The following is a 24,310-nucleotide window of genomic DNA, read 5'->3' on the forward strand; positions in this document are numbered from 1 at the left end:
AATAGTTTATCAGCTTGGAGTGTCATGAACAAGGAAGTAAGAAGATGAACCCACACAGAATGTGTATAATGTGATAATGAGTAAACAACATTGATGACACATTGTGTCTTTTCCTTTTCATTAAAATGAGTCACTTCTTATGGTAGGGAGAAGAAAGGGGTCAAACACAGGACAGGCAGCTTACTAAACCATGAAAAACCTCACGTGTTATGTAATCTATTTGGTGGAAACCCTGAGGGTAAACTAAAGAATACCATTTAGCATATGAAATAGGCCTTTTAAATTAATTATCATTTGCATTTTCTCCATAGCTGCTTTTCATTTACAAAGGAAAACGCATAGCCTTCACCCCCAGAAACAGACTGGAAACAATGTTTCACATAAAAACGACAATTCCCAGAGTTCTCCTCTACTTCGTCTGCGCAATACACACTACGGCCCTAGGCGTTGGACGAAAGATGCAATGCAGCCCGGCAGCATCAGTACCAGCCCAGTAGAGTGTGCTGCAAATAAACCAAAAATAGGGGACGGCGACGAATAGCCTTTATAATTACTGATACACCGGTACCGGTTTCTTGGTCTGGCAAGATGGGAGATCAGAAGGTAGGATAGAAGTGGACGAACAGGTGTTTTGTGTTTGCTGCGGTCGCAGGGCGTACAAAGAGAGGGGAGTAGCGCGAAGCACCGGGACTTTGTTGCTGTTATATATCATTGGATTGTATTCTGTCCTTTTAATACAACGTTGTATGTTTACATATTTTAGTTGATTTAAAAGACGATGCGTATTTCGCGGAGGCGCGTCGTCATAAAGATTTGCAGTACATCAAACATTCGATGCACATGAGCATCACTTTCCGCCAAGAAGACTCCAATTCGTGTGCGAGAAAAACTGCGACTAACGAGGTCTCAGAATAGTCTTTATTGATTTAACTTGTAAATGCATACCAGTCCAAGACACATTAACAGCTGTCTGTTTTTAGTTTTGACCGATTTGCAATAAGTGTAGTGTGTGTCGCATTATCCCTATTATTGGGGCCTGGCGCATAGCCTCTCGCAGGAAGGAGCATATTAAATGCTTCTTGGGCTGGGAGTGTATGATTCTATAAACCTGACGGGCGTGGGACTGGACTGTGGAAATGTTTAACATAATTTGCCTAGATCTTCTTAAATCAGTATCATATTGAATTTAGCTTGGCTGCTGCAGAGATAGGGTGCCCATGGTGCCTAGTGTATTATGATGGGTTAAACCTAACCACTGGAGAGGAGACACATTATTAAATGATGGATGCGTATCCTTATGGTTATGTAGCAAGATGCCGCCCTTGTCACAATTTACACAGAAGTGGAAATTACTGGGAAGAGATTCGGGGGACTAAGTAGCCTACTAACCATTTATGATTCATCCTTACTTCTTTAAATGTACGCTAGTATTGTTAGGAGTCACTACTGATGTGTTATCTTGAAGCAAGGCATCTCAAGGAAATGTTATATTCTGCGTATTGAGAACTTGGTCCAATGTGATATGTAATAATGTTCTCTCTAATATATTCTTAGGCTTAATAAGCTTTTGTATGTTGTTAAGGAATCGCTTCGTAAGATCACCACCACCCTGGCCCTGAAGAATGAGGAGATTACAAACTTCATTTGCTGTCAGAAACAGAGCCTGGAGAACCTGGAGGTATTGTACAACGTGTCTGGATGTTCTAACATTAAGATGACAGCCTGACAGTAGGATATGTGCACAACACAATAGACACATGGTTTTATGAATTTGGCATGGCGTGGCATACTAGTCAGACGGACTGGCTGGATGTACATGGTATCTATCAGTGCACTGATTCCTTCTCTATTGACCCCTGCAGGGTAACTCCAGCCGTGTCCAGGAGGACCTGGAGACAGAGTTCAGCTCCCTCCACTCAGTACTGGACGATATAAAGGACAGCATGGTCACCAGGATCAAACAGGAGAGGGCCAGCCGCACCTATGAGCTACAGGTCAGTTCAGCTTTATTGGGCTTTTACTGGATAAGGGCTTTACAGGCTTTTGCTTTGCATTTTCTTGAGCTTTCAAGATTTCAGTCATCAACATTCAACATTGGAACAATATTTTGATGACTTCTCCAGGCTATCCGATCATAAGATCAGCTTATGATCAATGTAGCGTGACTCATTCTCAGGCTCACAATTTGGGTGAACTTTTTGTGAAGACCGATTCAGAGTTGCTATGAAAGAAATGTTGCCATGAAAGGCTGTGGGTGTTGGGGTTCGCAACGTTATTATTCCTAGAGGATTATTGTGTCTGTGTATAATCCTGCTTTATCTCTTAGCCTCTGACTGTCAGTCAGTCAGACAAAGCCACGGCAGGGGCAGCTTTGTAATGACATCACTACACTGCATCTTTCTGTGCTTGATTATGTGAGTGGGTAGCCAAACGGATATATTGTACAGTTTCCAGTAGGTTAACTGAAAAAGAAAGTGATTCAAAGCTATTCAACCCAAATAACTTTTCTTATGAACTTTTCCTCTGATGGAAAGAAACAATACAGCATAGAAGACATTCATTATATTGAAAGGAAACAGTGTCTGGACTGTGATTAGATATATCATGCATGCTCTCTCTCTCAGAGTCAGCTGAGTGCATGCTCCAAAGCCCTGGAGAGCTCCGAGGAGCTTTTGGAGGTAGCCAATCAGATTCTCTGCTCCTCGGAAGCAGACGACTTCACTCAGGTAACGGTTGGCAAAATTTTCTACAACCTAACTTTCATTTACATATTTTATGCAATGATGCCACGATGGCATTGGTATTTAGCGTGAGGATATCCATAATGGTTCATAATGGTTTTAGTGGCATGACTGTTGTTTTAACACAGTTACTACGTGTTTCTTATCTTTATTTACATTTATTGTAAAGCAGTACAGTATGTTGATCTGATGTGGTTCGTGGTGATGTGTGTCAACTTATTAACACAGATGTGTTGTTTTTATTGTAAGGATGTGGCTGCAACTCAGTTCTCTGTTTGTCCGTATCTCCTTCATTTCCTTTTCCTTTCCCTCTCTGCTTCTCTCCAGGCGGCCAAAGACATTAAGGATAGGTATAGTACATTGCTGCCCATTTCTCAGAGTATCTTCTTAACTCCCTAACCATCTGCTCACCCACATGCTTTCCAACAAAATATAGATTCGATACAATCACTCTGTAGCACGCTCTTTCATCACCACTCTGGCATTTCATCTCCGCCTTTTCTCCCGCACCTCACCTGTCCTCTCTGTCTCAAACATGTGTCAGTCCCTCATGGCACATGCACCAGTCTATCCCCTCTCTGGCAGTGTCAGTTTAGCTTGTATGTTTTGTGTATGTCAGTTCATGATTCATTAATGTTTTTGTGAGTAGTTAGTATGGTATTTTAGCTCTGTGTAGTGATTAGTTATAGTAGTACTACAGTACAACACTCACTAACTAATGTGTCCCGTCAGTTCTTCAGTGGGTTGAATAATGAGGCATGTCTCATTCTCTGTGTTTTTGTTTGTGGGAGAGCAGTGTGACAATGGCCCCAGCCTTCCGTTTGTCGCTGAAAGCCAAAGCCACTGACAGCATGAGTCACATGATGGTGGACTTCACCCAAGAGAGGGAGATGCTGCAGGCCATCAAGTTCCTCCCAGGTCAGTCTGTGAACTGTCATGTCTTTAAGAACTGAACTTTATAATTAATATGAATTGGGGTTTTTGAAATACAATACTGCTGCCATGTATGTGTACAATTAATTTGTCTTTCACTTGTGGCTGGTAGTCACAAATGAGTAGGACAATAAACCTAATCTCTCTCTTCCCCAGTGCCTGCGACCCCAGAGATTCTGGTGTCAGAGTGCCAGGTGTGTGACAACACGGTGACGGTACAGTGGGCTCTGCCTGAGCCCGACAGCAAGATAGACCACTATGACCTGGAACACCGCCGCACCAACCATGAGGGGCCGCCCCGCGCCCGAGAGGACTACCCATGGATGGTAGTGGAGGGCATCCGCGAGACCGAGTACACCCTTACAGGTAAGAGTTGACTCGAGAAGAGAAGTAACGGTTAGAGTTATGGCTAGGGTTAGGGTTGAACCGGAATGTGCACATGAAACTAGGATTAATGTTAGAAATAGGATTATGTTTAGGATTAGGTTTGAGCCAGGGTGTGAACATAAAGCTAGGGTTAGGGTTGAGCCAGGTTGTGGACATTAAACTACAGTGAGCTCCGAAAGTATTGGGACAGTGACAATTTTGTTGTTGTTTTGGCTCCGTACTCCAGCAGTTCCGATTTGATTACTATGAGGTTAAACTGCAGAATGTCAGCTTTAATTTGAGGGTATTTTCATCCATATCGGGTGAACTGTTTAGAAATTACAGCACTTTTTGTACATATTCCTCCCATTATAGGGAACCAAAAGTATCGGGACAAATTCACTTATGTGTATTAAAGTAGTCAAAAGTTCAGTATTTGGTCCCATATTCCTAACACACAATGATTATTACATCAAGATTGTGATTCTACAAACTTGTTGGATGCATTTGCAGATTATTTTGTGCCCAATAGAAATGAATGGTAAATAATGTTTTGTGTTATTTTGGACTCACTTTTATTGTAAATAGGAATATAATATGTTTCTAAACACTTCTTTTTATTTTTTTACTGCTTTTTCTCCCCAATTTCGTGGTATCCAATTGGAAGTCACAGTCTTGTCTCATCGCTGCAACTCCCGTATGGACTCGGGAGAGGCGAAGGTCGAGAGCCATGTGTCCTCCGAAACAAAACCCAACCAAGCCGCACTGCTTCTTGACACAATGCCCACTTAACCCGGAAGCCAGCCACACCAATGTGTCAGAGGAAACACTGTGCACCTGGCAACCGTGTCAGCGTGCACTGCACCCAGCCCGCCACAGGAGTCACTAGTGTGCGATGGGACAAGGACATCCCTGTCGAACCCTCCCCTAACCCGGACGACGCTGGGCTAATTGTCGCCGCCCCATGGGTCTCCCGGTCGCGGCCGGCTGCGACAGAGCCTGGACTCGAACCCAGAATCTCTAGTGGCACAGCTTAGACCACTGCGCCACTCGGGAGGCATTTCTAAACACTTCTACCTACATTAATGTGGAGGCTACCATGATTATGGACAGTCCCGAATGAATCGTGAATAATGATGAGTGACAAAGTTACAGACACACAAATATTATACCCCCAAGACATGCTAACTTCTCACCATTACAATAACAGTTTAGCATTTTTGGGGGTGGGAGTGATTTTTGTATGTCTGTAACTTTCTCACTCATCATTATTCACAATTTCATTCAGGACTATCCATGATCATGGTAGCATCCATATTAATATAGAAGTGTTTAGAAACACTCTATTCATATTTACAATAAAATTGATACAATACATTATTTAAGTGTATTCGTCCCAATACTTTTGGTCCCCTAATATGGAGGGACTATGTACAAAAAGTTCTGTAATTTCAAAACAGTTCACTTGATATGGATGAAAATACCCTCAAATTAAAGCTGACAGTTTGCAATTTAACCCCATAGGCATTGTATCATTCCAAATCAAAAGTGCTGGAGTACAGAGCCAGAAAAAATAACAAATGTGTCACTGTCCCAATACTTTTGGGGTAGAGGGTAGTATGAAAAAAGGCCTGTCTTTGGATGCTGTAGCCTAGGAATAATACGGTGACTCTAATTTACCAACTGTAATTATCAAGTAGCCATCATATTCATTATCATTGTTATTATTATGTATTTTCAGGGCTTCGCTTCGACACACACTACATGACGTTCCGTGTGAAGGCGTGTAACAAGGCTGTGGCAGGAGAGTTCTCTGAGCTTGTAACACTGGAGACACATGGTGAGTGAACTGAACTGGACATAGTCTTCCACAGGGAGAATGTATGTAGCTGATTGTCCTTAATGTCCTAATGATGTCAAGATAAGAATGAGTCAGAAAACACTCTCTCCACCTCTCCTTGCAGCTTTTCTGTTCAAGCTGGATGCAGGCTCGGCTCATCAGAACCTGAAGGTGGAGGACCTCAGTGTGGAGTGGGACAGCTGCGGGGGGAAGGTTGTCCAGGACATCCGCAAGGACAAGAACAGAACCAACCAATCTCCAATGCACTCACCTGCCAGGTCAGAAACACTTTCTGACAAATCCTTTGTGCACACTTAACAGTGTATAGAATGAAAGTCGATGTTCAACTTTGGTGGCCTCCTCTCCTAGGACAGCCATGAATTCACCTAAGAGAGTGCCATCTGCTCGGGTCGGCAGAGACCGATTCACAGCTGAATCCTACACTGTACTGGGAGACACTTTTATCAATGCAGGCCAGCAGTACTGGGAGGTGCGTTTCGATAAGGAAAGCAAAGCGTTCGCTGTGGGCTTGGCCCTGCGGAACCTGGGCCGCTTTGACCAGCTGGGGAAGAGCAATGCATCATGGTGCATCCACCTGAACAACTGGCTGCAGCAGAGCCTCACAGCCAAGCACAACAACAAGGCCCGCACCCTGGACTGTCCCATCCCGGACTGCATAGGGGTCTACTGCAACTACGAGGAGGGTGAGATGGATCTCCTGTTCCTGTAGTAGGTTTCCTCCATCCAGTTAGCATCACTTAACTCAGACTGACATACAGCACGTTGTTATCTCTACTTCATTAAAATGGTCTGAATTAAGGATTGGACCAGGAATGGGTTGGGTAATGTAATCAAATGAACACTAGTGAGTGGCTGCAGTCTGTATCTAGTCTGGAAGACACATTTCAGTTGAATGCATTCAGTTGTACAACTGACTAGGTATCCCCCTTTCCACTCGGTGTTCCTTAGCTATGCTGCTGTATCAAATTTCAAGCTGCGTTAGAGTACTGGGACATTCGTGACATTACCTTTCTCTCCATCCAGGTGCACTGTCTTTCTACAATGCCAGAACCAAGACACTGATGCACACTTTTAGAACCAAGTTCACACAGCCTGTCATACCAGCCTTCTCGGTGAGGAACTTAGATTTTTGGGTGGCTCACAGAGCAAAAAAGTTATGAAACCACTACTGTTATCTTAGATAAATCCTGCCTGTGAGTTAAGCATGTGCTCTATCTCCCCCTACAGGTGTGGAATGGGAGTTTCTCAGTGCAGACAGGTCTGCAGGTGCCCAATGCGGTGCAGAGCAGCCAGAGGAAGAACAGTGGTACCAGCAGCTCCAACACCAGCCTCACCTAGACCCAGCCAGAACCAACCGCTGCAGCAGAACTTTACCCCATTCAGGCTGTGTGGTGGTAGGAGCTCAAACTGGTCCCAGCGCTGCCGCTGCTCACCCAAACCCCCCCAATACACACCACACCTGCCTGGGGTGATGGGTCCTACTCTGCCTGATCCCAATCAGCTCACTACACTCCCTGTGTTTTCCAGACAGGTGCCCTCATCAGTGTATCAGGAGTGAATCATAAAGTAATTTAATTCATATCCCTAATTCAACAAAGGCCAAATGAAGATAAACCAGTTACCAATATATTAGGAGCTAGACACAATATATGTTAATATTTCAATGCAACAGACAGACCCCAATGCAACTAAAAACAGTCCCTATAACGTGGTTGTAGTACAGTAGTCATTAATACATACTGAATGTATGGATCCTCTGCCTCTTATTTTGCTAGTTGCTTCTCAGTACAGAAGTACCTAATTTACCTGTATAACCCAAATAACTTTGTAGCAAAACGACCTGCTTATAGTCACAAGTTTATTGCTACTTAAGAATGTATTGAATTCTTAAATCACCAGCAGCTGTGTGGACCAGTGGAGACACAGATGGAAATACAGTACTGCTGATTGGATTTTGGGGAAGGGTTGGTATGGGTCGGAGGGTCTGAATATTGTATTCTAACATGTGTCGCCCTGACTTGTCACCGTTTAATCACCACCTGAAGTGAGGAGAGAAACCATTTTATGAGCTGGGTGAGGACTACCTGGAAGAGAGACATTCTGAGATGTTGTTGCTGCAAGTGTTTACCGATGTTACCACCAGTCCTTATTCATGTCACCTGATGTCGAAACTCAGTGCTGGGGTGCTATTATTTTAAATATTGTCTACATTTTTGTCATGTTGATGGTACGCATCATATGAATATAACCTGCAATGCTTTAAAGCTTCCACTGGAGAATATGTTTTACTTCACAGGTTAAAACATTTGACAATGTAAATATGTTCCTTTAATTTTTACACTACAGTATGTATGTCTGTCACACACAGTTAATAAAGCAGTAAGACAGCCCTGTGTTTCTCTCAGTCGGTACATTGAGGACCAGAAGTAAATTTCAGGATTCAAGACTACTACATTTTCAAAGATATCAGATCAACTCTGTTCTCACAAGAATAGACACAGGATATAATACCGGTGACTCCTTTCATTTCATTCAGGAGACAACATTGGCTTCATTGCCTTTGACAAAAGTCTGTTGTAGAATTGAGAGACAAATGTATAGCGATATCAATATAAATATAGAATACCGTAGCATGTCAAAAAACGACAAAGAAACAAAAACACTGACAGGTTTAGAATTGATACTGTAGGCCTATTGGATTCCATAAAAAAATATATTAAAAAACTAGTTAGACTTTTTCAATAAATGTGCAAATATACAAAACAACCGTGGTGCGAATGTGACAATTAAATGCCGATTTACAGTCTGTTAAATTTGCTAGTGTCTGGTTTGGATGAAGCGATACTGGAAGGAGCAATCGATAAGGCATTCATCTCAGAGTCTGAGCATACACAGCCCAGCTGAGAAGGAACAGGGAGACCCAGGCACCCGGCCCAGGGGAGGAGGCGGCCAGAGTAGCCCAGAGGCTGAGTCTGACAGAGGGAAATACGGTCCATGTCTCTCTGTCTACCAGAGAAAGTGACATGTTTGGGCAGTAGTAGTAGAATGTTGAGTGTCCCCATTTTGTTGTGAAGCCATTGCTGTAGCAGGTTTTTCCACTTGCTGGTTGACTAAGCTGCCAGGAGAGGTTACTGTTATTGCGCCCGCCTCTTCTCCAACTTCAACTTGAGCTCCTCAGATATGGCTGAAAGGAACAAGAGTCAAGAAACCAGCATTTAAGAATTTAACTTTGGAATGGTTTTGGTTTAATTTATATTTCAACAATCAATCATATTCCAGATGGATGGAACTCTTCTAAATGACGAGATAGTAAAAAAGGAAATCAAAATGGTTGACCTACTCTGAGCCACAGCGTGTGGTGGGACAGAAGTCACAGTGATGCTTCTCAACCTGGTGTCAGGGGTATCTGTGGAGGTCGAGTGGGAGGTATGAGGTGTACGAACAGAGGGCACCAGTGGTGGCATCAGGGCCTTCCTCTCAGGTCCTACAACACAAGGGAGAACAATTTCATTGACTGATTCCCAAAGGGAAGATTCAGTGGATAGCCTAAAAAATAAACACACAAGACAAAAACACCTCAGGGTGCCATGATAGGTATTTAAAAAAATTAATTTGCATGTCGACTGCCTTATAAAATGAGATACAGTGCATTCGGAAAGTATTTAGACCCCTTGACTTTTTACACATTTTGTTACATTATAGCCTTATTCTAAAATGGATGACATGTTAAATAGTTTCTCCCCTCATCAATTGACATTTTTGCAAATTTATACAAAATAAATAACATTTACATAAGTATTCAGACCCTTTACTCAGTACATTGTTGAAGCACCTTTAGCAGCGATTACAGCATTGAGTCTTCTTGGGTATGACGCTACAAGCGTGGCACACCTGTATTTGGGGAGTTCCTCCCATTCTTATCTGCAGATCCTCTCAAGCTCTGTCAGGTTGGATGGGGAGCATCGCTGTACAGCTATTTTTCAGGTCTCTCTAGAGATGTTCGATTGGGTTCAAGTCCGCGCTCTGGCTGGGCCACTCAAGGACATTCAGAGATGTGTCCCGATGCCACTCCTGCGTTGTCTTGGCTGTGTGCTTAGGGTCGTTGTCCTGTTGGAAGTTGAACCTTGGCCCATAGCAGGTTTTCATCAAGGGTCTCTGTACTTTGCTCCATTCATCTTTCCCTTGATCCTGATTAGTCTCCCAGTCCCTGCAGCTGAAAAACATCTCCACAGCAGGATGCTGCAACCACACTTCACCGTAGGGATGGTGCCAGGTTTCCTCCAGACGTGACGCTTGGCATTCAGGCCAAATAGTTGAATCTTGGTTTCATCAGGCCAGAGAATCTTGTTCCTCATGGTCTGAGAGTCTTTGGGTGCCTTATGGCAAACTCCAAGCGGGCGGTCATGTGCCTAATTACTGAGGAGGGCTTCTGTCTGGCCACTACCATAAAGGCCTGATTGCTGGAGTGCAACATAGATTGTTGTCCTTCTGGAAGGTTCTCCCCTCTCCACAGAGGAACTCTGTCAGAGTGACCATAGGGTTCTTGTTCACCTCCCTGACCAAGGCCCTTCTCCCCCGATTGCTCAGTTTGGCTGGGTGGCCAGCTCTAGGAAGAGTCTTGGTGGTTCCAAACTTCTTCCACTGTGGTCTTGGGGACCTTCAATGCTGCAGAAATGTTTTGGTACCCTTGCCCAGATTTGTGCCTCGACACAATCCTGTCTTGGAGCTCTACAGACAATTTATTTGACCTCATGGCTTGGTTATCGCTCTGACATGCATTGTCAACTATGGGACAGTATATAGACCGGTGTATGCCTTTCCAAATGATGTCTAATCAATTGACTTGACCACAGGTGTACTCCAATCAAGTTGTAGAAACATCAAGGATGATCAATAGAAACAGGATGCACCGGAGCTCAATTTCAAGTTTCATAGCAAAGGGTCTGAATACTTCTGTAAATAAGATCTGTTTTTCCATTTTCAATACATTTGCAAACATAAAAAAAACTGATTTCACTTTGGTATTATGTGTAGATTGATGAGGGGAGAAAAATATATATTTAAACCATTTTCGAATAAGCCTTTAACGTAACAAAATGTGGAAAAAGTCAAGCAGTCTAAATACTTTCCAAATGCCCTGTATCTACTAAGACCATGAAAACAATGTTTTAAAAAAAATGTCTTTGCAAGACAGCAGAGGGCAAGCAAATAGGCTGCTCACCAGAGCTGAGCAGCACTTCACTTGGCAGAGATGTTTGATGGGGCAAATGGGGGGTCTGACAGGGCATCACTAAAACATAAAACACAATGTTTCAAAACCTTGCTCCTCTATATGTTTGTTTCAAGTACATAGTTCATTAAATATATTTCAGTTAATGGCTGAGGCAAGGTTATTATAGTTGTGATTTTATATATTTGTCTTCATTTCTATTAGTTTATTTAAAAATTCAGTGTTCTGGACCTGTTAGTTGTTTAGCACCCCCTAGAGGCAGTTTAAGTGCAGCAGAGTAGAATTGACCTGTTTGTGTCATGTGACAGAAAGCAGTTTCAGAAGTGAAGCAATGTGTAAGATGTGACAGTAGTTACAATCCTTAAACATCCTTTATAAGCTTTGTATGACAATGTCTGTAAGTACATTTGTTTATTAACACATGACAAATGTTTCACATAATTACAGAAACATGAGAAATTAGTTAGCTGTTAGCTACTTTGCATTAGCTTCAACACTATTTCTCCCTGGGGACACCTAGCGGAGCAATATCAAGCATACAGTTGCATTCTAGCAATTTTATATTCGGCTCTAGATTGAGTACTCTTATTCCTTATTTCGTACATTTAGTGCAGTTATTGTGGAAGACATTCTGTGCTCTATACTACTGTAACTGAAAACATGTACTTTTGTGTTTGTTGCAGTTTCACACCGATTCAAGTAAACTTCCAAAAAAGGCACCCTGCTTCTCACGGAGTTATATGAATGAGTGTTTAGCTAGATAAGGGCTACTGTACATTTAGCGAGTCCAATATATTCAGTTAGTTTTCAGATTTACTCATTTTTATTTAGTTTCAGTTTGATAAAAACATTTCTATATTTAGTTTCAGTGTTAGAGACAGAAAGTAGCCTATGGATGGGAGGCTAGGACCATATATGTGTTGTAGGCTTATAGCAGGGCTCTCCAACCCTGTTCCTGGAGAGCTACTGTCCTATAGATTTCTGCCCCAAGCGCAGCCGAATCTAATAATTAGCTGGTTGATTAAGACGAATCGGGTTAGTTACAACTGGTGTTGAAGTGACAACCTACAGGAAGGTAGCTCTCCAGGAACAAGGATGGAGAGCCTTGGCCTATAGTTTGTCGATGCATGCACCATCTGAGCAGGGGGACGCAACCATTCTCTGCTTATTGCGAAACATCTCACTAGCAAATGTTTCTGGTCGGGGCGTGGCCACACTAGTCTGCTCACTGCCCCAACCAGAAATAAATAGCTAGCAAGATGTTTAGCTCTGGGGAACACCCTCAGTGGGGTGGGGGCAATAAGCAGACCAGAGTGGCCCTGATCAGAAAAAAGAAAGAAAAAAAAGAGGGTGTATTGCTTTCTTTACAGTCTCTGCTTCGCATTTCTTTCCTGTTAGATAGTGATAGCAAAGATGAACATCTTGTCAATATAATAGCTCAAGTAACAGCTCTAACAATGAAAATACATGTCCTCAAAGATGGAGACGAGATCAGGTGGGACCATTCTAGCCAATGAGAGGGCAGATACACATGTGAACAGGCACAAATAAGTTGTTTTTCCTCAAAGGACAAAACAACCTAAACATTACTCTATTTAACCAAATAATCCTCACGTAATTTGACACTCATACACCTCCATGCAAACATGTCTGCTTATCTTGTAGGGAAAGATTTTGGGCAGATATAATCCTCTTGCTTCGCCTCATCCTCTCTGGTGATAGCTAGTGAGTGATACACAAGCTAGGCCTATTTGAAACATTGCCATCTACTGGCAGCATTTACCTGCCAGAATCAGAAGCTCAAAAACCAAAATACAAAAAAGCTTGAAAACCTTATTTGATTTGCCAAAAAATGCAAAAATATAAAAAAAATAACTGAGCAATTTGATGGTTTTTATTTTATAGTGAAAGAGAAGTTTCAGTATAGGTTTAAAGTTTTTACAAATTTTATTTCAGTTTACCAGTGGTGTAAAGTACTTATGTAGTACTTCAAAGTATTTTTACTTTAGTAGTTACTTTGGTTCTGCACTTTACTATGTTTTACTTTATTCCAAAAGAAAATGATGTGCTTTTCACTCCATACTGACACCCAAAAGTACACATTACATTTTGAACGCTTTGCAGGACAGGAAAATGGTCTAATTTACACACGTATCAAGAGAACATTCCCTGGTCATCCCTACTGCCTCTGATCTGGCAGACTCACTGAACACATGCTTTGTTTGTAAAGTGGTGGAGTGTCCCTGGCTATCCTTATATAAAAAAGAAAAATGGTGCCGTCTTTAATTGAAGGAATTTGAAATGATTTATACTTTTACTTTTGAAACTTAAGTATATTTTAGCATTTACATTTACTTTGATACTTAAGTATATTTAAAGCCCTTTAAAAAAAATACTTTTACTCAAGTAGTATTTTGCTGGGTGACTTTCACTTTTTCTATTAAGGCATCTTTACTTTTACTCAAGTATGACAATTTGGTACTATTTCCACCACCGCAGTTTACTAAAAAGTATTTTTCCCAATTTTATTTTTTGTTTACTACAATAACCTTGGTCTGAAGTTGTTAGAGTAGTACGGTACCAGTAGTTAAGACAGTGGGACTCACTTGGCAGACGAAAGCGTGTGGGAGGAGTCTGAGAGGGGTGAGCAGGCTGCAAAGTAGTGTCTTTCTTTTCTTTCTCTGGAAAAGCACACAGACAAGAATAGCAACCGAGAGTGAGAAATTAAATCATACTTGAAGTGTGTTTGAAGACAAGAGGGGAGCGGGACAGAGGATAGTACTCACGGGTATCATTGAGGTCAAGGCTCACTCCTGTATCTGACTCAGGCTCTGGAGTTGGTACACGCCCTCTTGGACCTGGGATTAAAACACAATATTCCTTTTCTCTCTTCTTTAGCATAACTCATTGAATCTGTTCATTACTAAGGCAAAACATTCATTATTTGAAGCTTGAGATAGAAGTTGACAAGTAGATCTGGGATCAGATCCTTTCCCATTGTCTTACGTCAGATAGAGTCCAACATGACGCAAATGGACTATCTGTCTTGTCTACTTGTAAAAAATGTTGTTAGTGGCAACTACCTCTAATTCCTAATATGAATGAGAGCTATAAGTGGTCAAGTGCATTTGGCGACATTGTAAAGGTGTGGGTGTGTTTGTTAACAGGGTCAAGGAGGTCCCAGTAAGGGAGGTATGTATACCTGGTTTGGGAGGTAGAGCAGGGACTGGCACAGGGTGCATGGGAGTACTGGGCACACACTGCAGACTCTCTCCATTCTCCTCATTTGCCTGAACAAACGCTGGGGAGACAGAGGGCATGAATGTTATGACCATGACTGATAAGCCAGAGCTATACTTAACTCAAGATGGACAATGAACAGAAACAGAGGGGAAAACAGGGAGAATGAGGAAGAATGTAAAAGAGAATGTAAGAGCGAATGAAAGAGCGCAGTAGTAAGTGCTGTGTGCTCCGTCTTACTGATGCTCTCTTCGTACGGTCCTTCCATAATGAAGGGTGTCAGAGTTCCATTAGTCTTGTCGACCAGACAGTTTATGACATCATGCAGTGTGGCACAGAAGATCTACAGGCAGAACCATCATTAACATTTTGCACACACCACCTCATACTGGAAATACAGTGAAACAGCTGAAAACAGTCAATATGGCCCATTTAGAGAAACATTTACCACGCACTCTGTGCCAGCAATCAGAGAAAAGTGCTCAGAGATTGGCTAAAGCAGAACGAAGCTATTATGCAGGTCATAACATCAAAAAGCACCAATAAATGTAAGATGTATTATCACAGTGATTGATTTGTCTGTTTTTCAGGAGAAAACAGGGGCAGGCAAAGACAATCTTATTGTTTGTCCTGTGACTACCAGCAGAATATTTAATCAATGTCTTCCTTAACACTCCCTCACATTGGGTTAACCTGAGGTTCAATGCCTCTCTAGGGTCATAATGAGAATTCCCATTCATAACTTTAGAATGAGGAAAAGTGTAAGTTAACTGCCATAAAGAAAATAACTTTAAATTTATTATTTTATGTTCTATTATACAAATAAAACCTCTTTAAAGTATTGTGTTTAAAGTGTTGTGTGTGGCAGTGGACAAGCAGGTGTTCAGCAACGAGGAAGCAGGAATAATGATTCAGGAATCCCTTTGAAACACTCACTGGAGTATCTACATCGATGACGTATCCTCCGTCATGTTTCCTGGTCACGCGATAGTGTCTGAACACAGACCTGCCAGAAGAGAGAGTATCAATGAGTGGCACATTAATTAAATAGAAGAAATCTGTCACATGAACAAATAAGTACAGGCTTTCCTTCACTTGATTCAGCATGTGTTGCTTTCATGGACTATTAATCAAACTATCATGTGACGTGTATTTTCTTTGATTGAACTGTAGACAACACTGTCAGGAATTGAGGGGAATGGGGGAGCGTACCCATTGAGGTCCTGTCGAGTGGTGACAGCCAACGAGGCGCCATCCCTGCTAGGCCGAATCAGCAGGTTCCCACAGTCAGAGTGTCTCTCCAAAGTCATCTCTGCCTCAGTACGAGACACGGGCTGAAAACACCTGCACATAGAACATCCACATATAACACATCTGAACAGTAGAAGAAAATTGGGCAAACAGAGCTAGCCAGACACCAGTAAACAGCCCAGTGTAAACCTCCGGCTACCAGCACTTTTGTCCCATAGATTTCTAATGTACATATAGGGCACTCACGCAGGCATGTCCCCTACGAGGCTGAGGTAAAGTTTGGAGCTGGATGCTGCAGCAGGGGTAGGGGACAGGGTCTTCAGTCTCTCCCTCTCGGCCTCTACCGTCTCTCTCATCATGTAGATCTGGCCTGGCAGCAGGTTGAGTGAGCTTGGCACTGAATGCTGGAGGGAGAGACACAAGGAGTATTTACCATCATTTAGACCAAAGGCCATGAAACACTGGAAATGTTTGGGGCAATATTGACTAAGCTGTGTGCCATTATGCCATTGTTACCAATGCAGTTTCATCAAATTCCCCACAGACAGATAATTATATAACACCAATAAATATATGGCATGATATTATACTGTCTGCGCATGCCAGTGAGACAGACAGCTTGAGAGATGGGAAGCAAGCCAAGACAAAAGTGAAAAAAATAGTGTAGGAAAGAGAAAGATCAGGCTTAATTAAAATGTGCAATCATAAAAGTGTGATTTGGGGCCTCCCGAGTGACGCAGCGCTCTAAGGCACTGTTGGAGCGTCATTACAGCCTGGGGTTGTTTCATCCGGCTTCCTGGTTAAGTGAGCATGTTAAGAAGTGCGGCTTAGGACGCATAACTCGACCTTCACCTCTCCCGAGCACGTTGGGGGAGTTGCAGCGATGAGACAAGATCGTGATTGGATCGCAATTGGATATCACAAAATTGGGGAGAAAATGGGGCATAAAATAACAAGAATTTATAATAACTGACTTGATACATTTTATTATAATCCCTGCCAAGACTGGAGATAAGCAGGGCTTGATAAACTGGGCTTGAACCATGAGATAAAATAAATTCTCAGTTTACTTACCAGGTATTACCAGGAAAACTAGCCTACTGAGCCATATGTGGTATGATAGTGAATTAGCTGTATCATGTTTCACTAACCTCAACTACAGAGTAGATGAAACCTTTCCATAGTTCTCGAGCCTCTAGACTTGGGGCCTGTAGAGTGAAGGAGAGAACCCATTAAACCATTAATAAAACAATAGTAACGCAAAACAAAAATAGTCATCCATGTCCTTACAGTGATTTTGATCTCCCCATCCTCCATGCGCAGGATGAGTCTGGCTGCCTCCAGGTTTCTGTCCCGACTGCAGTCATCCATCAAGGAGATGAGGCCACGGAGCTCTAGTTTCTCCACATACTGTTGAAAACACACACAAATGAGTATGCAGTGACAAATGAGTGGCCACCATCCCAATACATCGACCACTGAGCTTTCCTCTATCTGATGTCCCACTTGTCCCATCGTAGGCCCCTTCTCTTGCCCATTCCAGTTAACTCACATAATTGTCATTGGTGTTGTTGTAGAAGAAAAGAATGTTTCCACACAAGCATGTCCATAGTCTCCGAGATGCCTAGAAAGACAGAGAGAGATGGCGGAAGACAGACAATGGCTATGACAAGTTGTATAACACCATAAAGATTTACAAGAATAATGCATGAGATGAACTATAGATAATGAATTCCAGTTTATGTCAGTATAGTTACGTGTAATGAGTTGTGTCATTTGAGTCACCAGTCTACACAAAGTGGCACATAACATTATTGTTGAAAATCGTTCTCCCAGTGTAATTCATGTAAATTCTGTTGAACTGACTGACCGTGTCTAGTTCCCATCAAGCCTAACTTTATGTGACAGGACTGGCTTGAATTATGAAGATGACCACATCGTGGGCGGCTTTTGACCATTTTGGGGGATTCCTCATGAATTTCTCATTGGTAGGAAGATGTTTGGTCCATTTCAGAACTTGGGTACTATATTTAATATTGTCTGAATCTTATTAATTAAAAAGGGTCAATTTGGGTGCAATCAATTAGCTTCATTTCTCAGAGAAAATGTCAACAAAATAATGGCATTCCTGAAACAATCTTACCTGTTTCTAACTACAGAAACAATTTCATAACAATCTGAGATGGTGGGTAACCTCGCTTGCTGAAATGAAATGGAACGACTCTGGTAGTAGATAACAGAACAAAACAGGCTGAATGACAAATTAGGAAAACAACCACATATCATCACAGGATGCCATTATTAGAGCCCCAACACTGTCCAGTCATGTCTGAAGCCCGGCCCATTGCTCTAATCGGACAATACAGCAAATAATAATAATAAAGACCTGTCAATCATCTAATCTGTTACACCAGCCTGCTCCAAACTTAATGCCTTGTGGCAATAAGTAGTCTAACCAGTTCTGTCTCTGACATCCCGTGGCTCCTTCAGAGAGAACAAAGTCCAAAGAACCACCCAATTTACCAGAAACCATTTATAATGTGCGCTCCACCCATAGCACACATACTAGAGCCGGCATGCAGACATTCTCTGTGTTAGTTACCCAGGAATATTCCTGGGTAACTGTCTCAACTTTGGTGAATATGGCTTAAAAATGTTAAGGGGATTAAATTGTTGGTGCAAAGACTTCAGGGGAATCAAGACAACAAACGTTGATCGCACAAGACAACCCAACTTTAATTGTCCCATAAAACAAATTGTCAGCCATTTGGCTCAGAGGGATATTGTTGTGTTTTAATTGTTAAAAGTAGTCCTTGTGCAGAGTAGGGCTGGGAATTGCCAGGGACCTCACAATACAATATCACATTACTTAGGTGCCAATATGATATGTATTGCAATTCTCATGATTATATATGTATTGTGATTTGATAGTGATTTTACTGCAATTCAATGTTCTAAACATGTTGCTCACAATATATCTGCTGCAGTGGGACATGAGAAAACAAGTTTTGATCAGTCATGGAAATAAAAGCCCTGAAAACAAAATTGGCTTTCTAAAAGATGAGAACAAGCTATGAAGCAAAAATACTGGCGTTTTGGTGCAAGTAAAGGCAACTACCGCTAAAATAATATTGCTAGTCAAAACGATACAATATATCAAAAATAATATTTTGATATCTACTATTTATTCCCCCTCCCCCCCATCACTAGCATAGAGTTCTATGGTTTGGTAAACTTTTAAATCAATGTTTTTTGTTTGGCATACATTTTAAGTGAAAAATCTAAGTATCACTGCAATTTCGTAACCATGGAATTGCCCGACATCTCAACATGTAAACTTTTGTGTACCATGACGATAGGAAATATTACAGGAAACTCCAGGGAGTTTCCAGCTTGCTCAAGTAGTGGCCCAGGCTCATTCCACACATTAGTGAGATGTAAATCACTCATCTGGATCAGCCCTTCTTCCCCAGTCAACAACAATAGCCCCAAGGTTCGACAAAGTATATGTTGTCTGGTCTTTGGCATCCCAACGTAAGTAGCCTAGCGGGCAATAGGGCTGGGCGATACGGAAAAATATCATCTCATGGTATTTTTCTAATTTTTGACAGCATTTTATGTTTTTGATTAATAAAAGTTCTACATTTTCTTTATGGAGTGCGTGACCCTAGGGTGGCAACACATATATTCTAAATTATTTCAAATGGGTCTTTCTCCATTCTGATTGTTTTATACTGTTCAATTCAACTTCAACCTAAAATAATTTCCTGCATTTCCATCAATTTCTGCATTTCCTGCACTCATTTGAGATAATTTCTACATTGCCACAATATGGACAAAAAAACAAGACCTTATTTTTAACAAATGTTACAATTGCGATTTAGATCAAGACACTTGGGTGAACTTTTGGAATCATGGAAATAGAATGTTTATTCTAGAATATAATGAATAGTGGGCACTTTGAATACAGTGTTGTTTGACATGACAACGAAACGAAAATGCCATGAATGAGTTATTGTGACAGGGTAGGAACCAAAGTGATGTTCCATGTTTCCCAGGGGGCCCTACAAACTTTGGCTACATTAAATCTTTATTCAATAGCTAAGATATTCACGCTTCACCTAGTCCTCTTTGTTTTAGAAGATACTGTTGCATAAACAACATGCTGATGTAGGCCTCCACCAGCACTGGTATTAGGCTGTAATAGCTAGCTACGTTTGCTCTGACTCAGTACTTTTATTAGCTAGTTAGCATTAGTAGCTAACATGATTTAGCTTAACTTGCTAAGAAAATACAAACTAGCTGTTTGCAGATGTAAGAAACACAAACTAATATTGAAATTATAGAACGCTTGTGGACTTCTATTAGATCAAAGTGGAAACAACATCGTTGTCATCAACATTGTTGCATATGCTGCATTGAACATGCAGACTAAACGAAAGGGTCTTGTGGTCAAGCAACAACAAATGCGTTCCTTGAGTGACAGGGGGTGGGACTAGGTCTGTGTGGAAAGCGGCATAGACAGAGAGAGAGAGAGCGGAGAGGAATGACTCAAGTAGTGGAGTAAACTATGCAAATGGACATTACCGCTACATTGTAAAATATGGTATACCGCCCAGCCCTAGCGGGCAATACACTCCTAACCCTCCGCATCCAGCGAGTATGTGTTTGTGTTTGACCAGATACAAGACTATTTTACAGTAAACAAACTGACAAACTTTCAGCGAGCTTATAGGGAATGACATTCAACAAGCACAGCACTTACATAAATTACTGATGATTGGCTGAGAGAAATTGATGCTGTTTTGTTAGACTTCAGTGCAGCTTTTGACATTATCGATCATAGTCTGCAGCTGGAAAAATGTGTTTTGGCTTTACACCCCTTGCTATATTGTGGATAAAGAGTTACCTGTCTAACAGACAGGGGTGTTCTTTAATGGAAGCCTCAAACATAATCCAGGTAGAATCAGGAATTCCCCAGGGCAGCTGTCTAGGCACCTTACTTTTTTCAATCTTTACTAACAACATGCCACTGGCTTTGAGTAAAGCCAGTGTGTCTATGTATGCGGATGACTCAACTAGAGGTCGACCGATTGATCGGAATGGCCGATTAATTAGGACCGATTTCAAGTTTTCATAACAATCGGTAATCTGCATTTTTGGACACCGATTACGGCCGATTACATTGCACTCCACGAGGAGACTGCATGGCAGCTGACTACCTGTTATGCGAGTGCAGCAAGGAGCCAAGGTAAGGTGCTAGCTAGCATTATACATATCTTATAAAAAACAATCAATCTTAACATAATCACTAGTTAACTACACATGGTTGATGATATTACTAGTTTATCTAGCTTGTCCTGCATGGCATATAATCGATGCGGTGCCTGTTAATTTATCATTGAATCATAGCCTACTTCACCAACCGGTTATTTAACAAGCGCATTCGTGAAAAAAATCCCTGGTGCAACAACGTGTACCTAACCATAAACATCAACGCCTTTCTTAAAATCAATACACAAGTATATATTTTTAAACCTGCAGATTTAGTTAATATTGCCTGCTAACATGAATTTATTTTAACTAGGGAAATTGTGTCACTTCTCTTGCGTTCTGTGCAACAGAGTCAGGCTATATGCAGCAGTTTGGGCCCCCTGGCTCATTGCGAACTGTGTGAAGACCTACTTCGCCAAACGGGGGATGATTTAACAAAAGCGCATTTGCAAAAAAAGCACAATCGTTGCACGAATGTACCTAACCATAAACATCAATGCCTTTCTTAAAATCAATACACAGAGGTATATTTTTTTTACCCTGCATATTTAGTTAAAAGAAATCCAGGTTAGCAGGCAATATTAAACTAGGGAAATTGTGTCACTTCTCTTGCGTTAATTGCACGCACAGTCAGGGTATATGCAACAGCGTGAGCCGCCTGGCTCGTTGCGAACTAATTTGCCAGAATTTTACGTAATTATGACATAACATTGAAGGTTGTGCAATGCAACCGGAATATTTAGACTTATGGATGCCACCCGTTAGATAAAATACGGAATGGTTCCGTATCACTGAAAGAATAAACGTTTTGTTTTCGAAATGATAGTTTCCGGATTTGACCATATTAATGACATAAGGCTCGTATTTCTGTGTTACTATTATGTTATAATTACGTCTATGATTTGATATTTGATAGAGCAGTCTGACAGCAGACTGGCTCTTAAGCATTCATTCAAACAGCACTTTCGTGCGTTTGCCAGCAGCTCTTCCCTGTGCTTCAAGCATTGAGCTGTTTATGACTTCAAGCCTATCAACTCCCGAGATTAGGCTGGTGTAACTGATGTGAAATGGCTAGCTAGTTAGCAGGGTGCGCGCTACTAGCATTTCAATCGGTGACGTAACTCGCTCTGAGACCTTGAAGTAGTTGTTCCCCTTGCTCTGCAAGGGCCACGGCTTTTGTGGAGCGATGGGTAACGATGCTTCGAGGGTGGCTGTTGTTGATGTGTTCCTGGTTCGAGCCCAGGTAGGGGCGAGGAGAGGGACGGAAGCTATACTGTTACACTGGCAATACTAAAGTGCCTATAAGAACATCCAATAGTCAAAGGTATATGAAATACAAGTGGTATAGAGAGATATAGTCCTATAATAACTAAAACCTAAAACTTCTTACCTGGGAATATTGAAGACTCATGTTAAAAGAAACCACCAGCTTTCATATGTTCTCATGTTCTGAGCAAGGAACTTAAACGTTAGCTTTCTTACATGGCACATATTGCACTTTTACTTTCTTCTCCAACACTTTGTTTTTGCATTATTTAAACCAAATTGAACATGTTTCATTATTTATTTGAGGCTAAATTGATTTTATTGATGTATTATATTAAGTTAAAATAAAAATGTTCATTCAGTATTGTTGCAATTGTCATTATTACAAATAAATAAAAAATGTATTTTATTTAAATGGCAGATTAATCGGTGGGTTAACTGCCTGTTCAGGGGCAGAACGACAGATTTGTACCTTGTCAGCTCGGGGATTTGAACTTGCAACCTTTCGGTTACTAGTCCAACGCTCTAGGCTACCCTACCGCCCCATGACCGATGGCTTTGTCCATTATACGGTCTTGTTTTGTTAAGCGCCTGGGCGCTCGTTCTGAACGTTAACACGAGGGTGGGTATCCTTTCTGGAACGTTCCAACAGGAATATGTTCCAAAAACTTCGTATATAATTTAACGACCCTGGGTTTATAAGCGTGGATATCGACTGCTGGACTACGGGCTAGAAGGTCGAGTGTTCGAGACCTGCTCCATTACAATAACAAGCTTGACAACAAACAACGCATACAAAAAGTTATATAGCGGCAGAATATGATACCGGTAAACCGTAGGGCATTTAGCCTCGGGGGATGCCTTGCTTGACCACACCCTCCCTCCTGGCCTGCCCTGCCTCTTCCACCAATCCATTTGTTTTTATGGACTGAAAAGAGGAGAAGCTCTGAGCTGTCCGATCAGGTCCATTGTCGGTAGGGAGTGGGCTATTTCGTTATGTTTTTCACTCACCACGTTTATTCCGAAACATGTCTGTCCTCGTTCCCTACGGACAAACATTTAAGAAAAAGCTACGTGGTGATTTGATGCCTATTCGGTAGCTACTTTTCTAGGTGAATTGATGCCGTTTTTGGAACAGATTCCTGTTGAAACGTTCCAAAGGTTATACCCACCCCTAAATGTTAAATTACTACTCACTTATAGGGTTAGTGTTCCCACAGGACCATATATCCAGGTTGTTAACGGAAAACACACAAGTGCCACCTGTGCTAATTAGCTAGTTAGCATGCTGGAACACCTGTGTGTAAGCGTAACTGGGTAGGAAGTGTTTGGAAGTTTAGTTTGTAGGCACACAGCCATATGGATCTGTGCAAACATGCTACAGGAAGTATATTTTTGATTATTTCGTGGTGTCTTAATCGACACCGGAAGCCTGTCTGACCCCAGTGTATTGAATTACTACTACATAATGTAGCAACATCCTTATACCTTGTCTTCGAATGACCTTTTTTCCAGGAATCCTTCGTAGTAGCAGTGTGGAAGCTGTTCGCGCTGTCGCCCAGCTCGCTTGGTCGCCGCCATCAGTGCCGAGTGCGACGAAGAGTTTACGCACGGGGACAGTGATTCCCCGCTCTCCTGGTTAAGTGGTTTAACAACACCTGGGTGGACTTATGGCTTGAAGTGAGAAAAAAAAATGTATAACATAAGAAATCGACAGTCCCTGTCAGAGAAAAGCCACGAGGTTTGGTTGGTCGTCCAGCTATAATTTGGAGAAGCTTTTGTTATGTGCTTAAGTATCATCTGGCGTTCCTCTCTTGACTGGAAACAATTGCTCTCTCTGTAGAATTGTCCGTAGAGTACTACAGGTGCCACTTGAGGCATGTGTCTGTCGCCAAAACACGCCCACTGCTGGCGAAACGCTCATCATTGGTCTATTTCACATTGGGCCATACCCATTTTTCCAGACGAGGAAGCGCACAGACGTTTTTACAAAAAAGTTTCGGTGAGTGCAGGAAAGTACCGTAATAAAAAAAAAAGTTTCTCACTATAGTTTAAGTTTTAATTAGGCTACTTATTTAGTCTACTAAGCTCAACGCGTACAATATATCCTACGCCTGTGTTAACCTCAGACCTTATTTTCAGCGTTTA

General features: G+C 41.8%; 2 protein-coding genes across 4 annotated transcripts; one reads left to right on the forward strand and one right to left on the reverse strand.

Moving 5' to 3' along the window:
- The first annotated feature begins 588 nt into the window (after nt 1-588).
- LOC120054473 (fibronectin type III and SPRY domain-containing protein 1-like) lies at nt 589-7,239 on the forward strand. Its single transcript, XM_039001894.1, has 12 exons — nt 589-603; nt 1,583-1,678; nt 1,863-1,994; nt 2,625-2,726; nt 3,069-3,091; nt 3,538-3,659; nt 3,831-4,040; nt 5,782-5,880; nt 6,005-6,158; nt 6,250-6,584; nt 6,925-7,013; nt 7,129-7,239. Exons 1-12 carry the CDS (start codon nt 589-591, stop codon nt 7,237-7,239), a joined length of 1,488 nt encoding a protein of 495 aa, XP_038857822.1.
- Nucleotides 7,240-8,332: 1,093 nt separating this feature from the next.
- Nucleotides 8,333-24,055, reverse strand: LOC120054802 (signal-transducing adaptor protein 2-like). 3 transcript variants are annotated; one of them, XM_039002438.1, is made up of 14 exons: nt 23,651-24,051; nt 17,175-17,246; nt 16,913-17,032; nt 16,774-16,830; nt 15,869-16,026; nt 15,584-15,715; nt 15,308-15,377; nt 14,612-14,714; nt 14,334-14,432; nt 13,918-13,989; nt 13,738-13,812; nt 11,123-11,191; nt 9,242-9,385; nt 8,333-9,085 (listed from the first exon to the last, which is right to left on the reverse strand). In XM_039002438.1, exons 1-14 carry the CDS (start codon nt 23,741-23,743, stop codon nt 9,036-9,038), a joined length of 1,314 nt encoding a protein of 437 aa, XP_038858366.1. In that variant the 5' UTR covers nt 23,744-24,051; the 3' UTR covers nt 8,333-9,035. The 3 variants fall into 3 exon arrangements, with proteins under 3 accessions (XP_038858366.1, XP_038858368.1, XP_038858367.1); XM_039002440.1 differs by lacking the exon at nt 17,175-17,246 and having other exon boundaries at nt 23,651-24,055; XM_039002439.1 differs by lacking the exon at nt 11,123-11,191 and having other exon boundaries at nt 23,651-24,049.
- Between the last annotated feature and the right edge of the window lie 255 nt (nt 24,056-24,310).

This window comes from Salvelinus namaycush, chromosome 10, assembly GCF_016432855.1.
Source record: "Salvelinus namaycush isolate Seneca chromosome 10, SaNama_1.0, whole genome shotgun sequence".
Classification (NCBI taxonomy): Eukaryota; Metazoa; Chordata; class Actinopteri; order Salmoniformes; family Salmonidae; genus Salvelinus; species Salvelinus namaycush.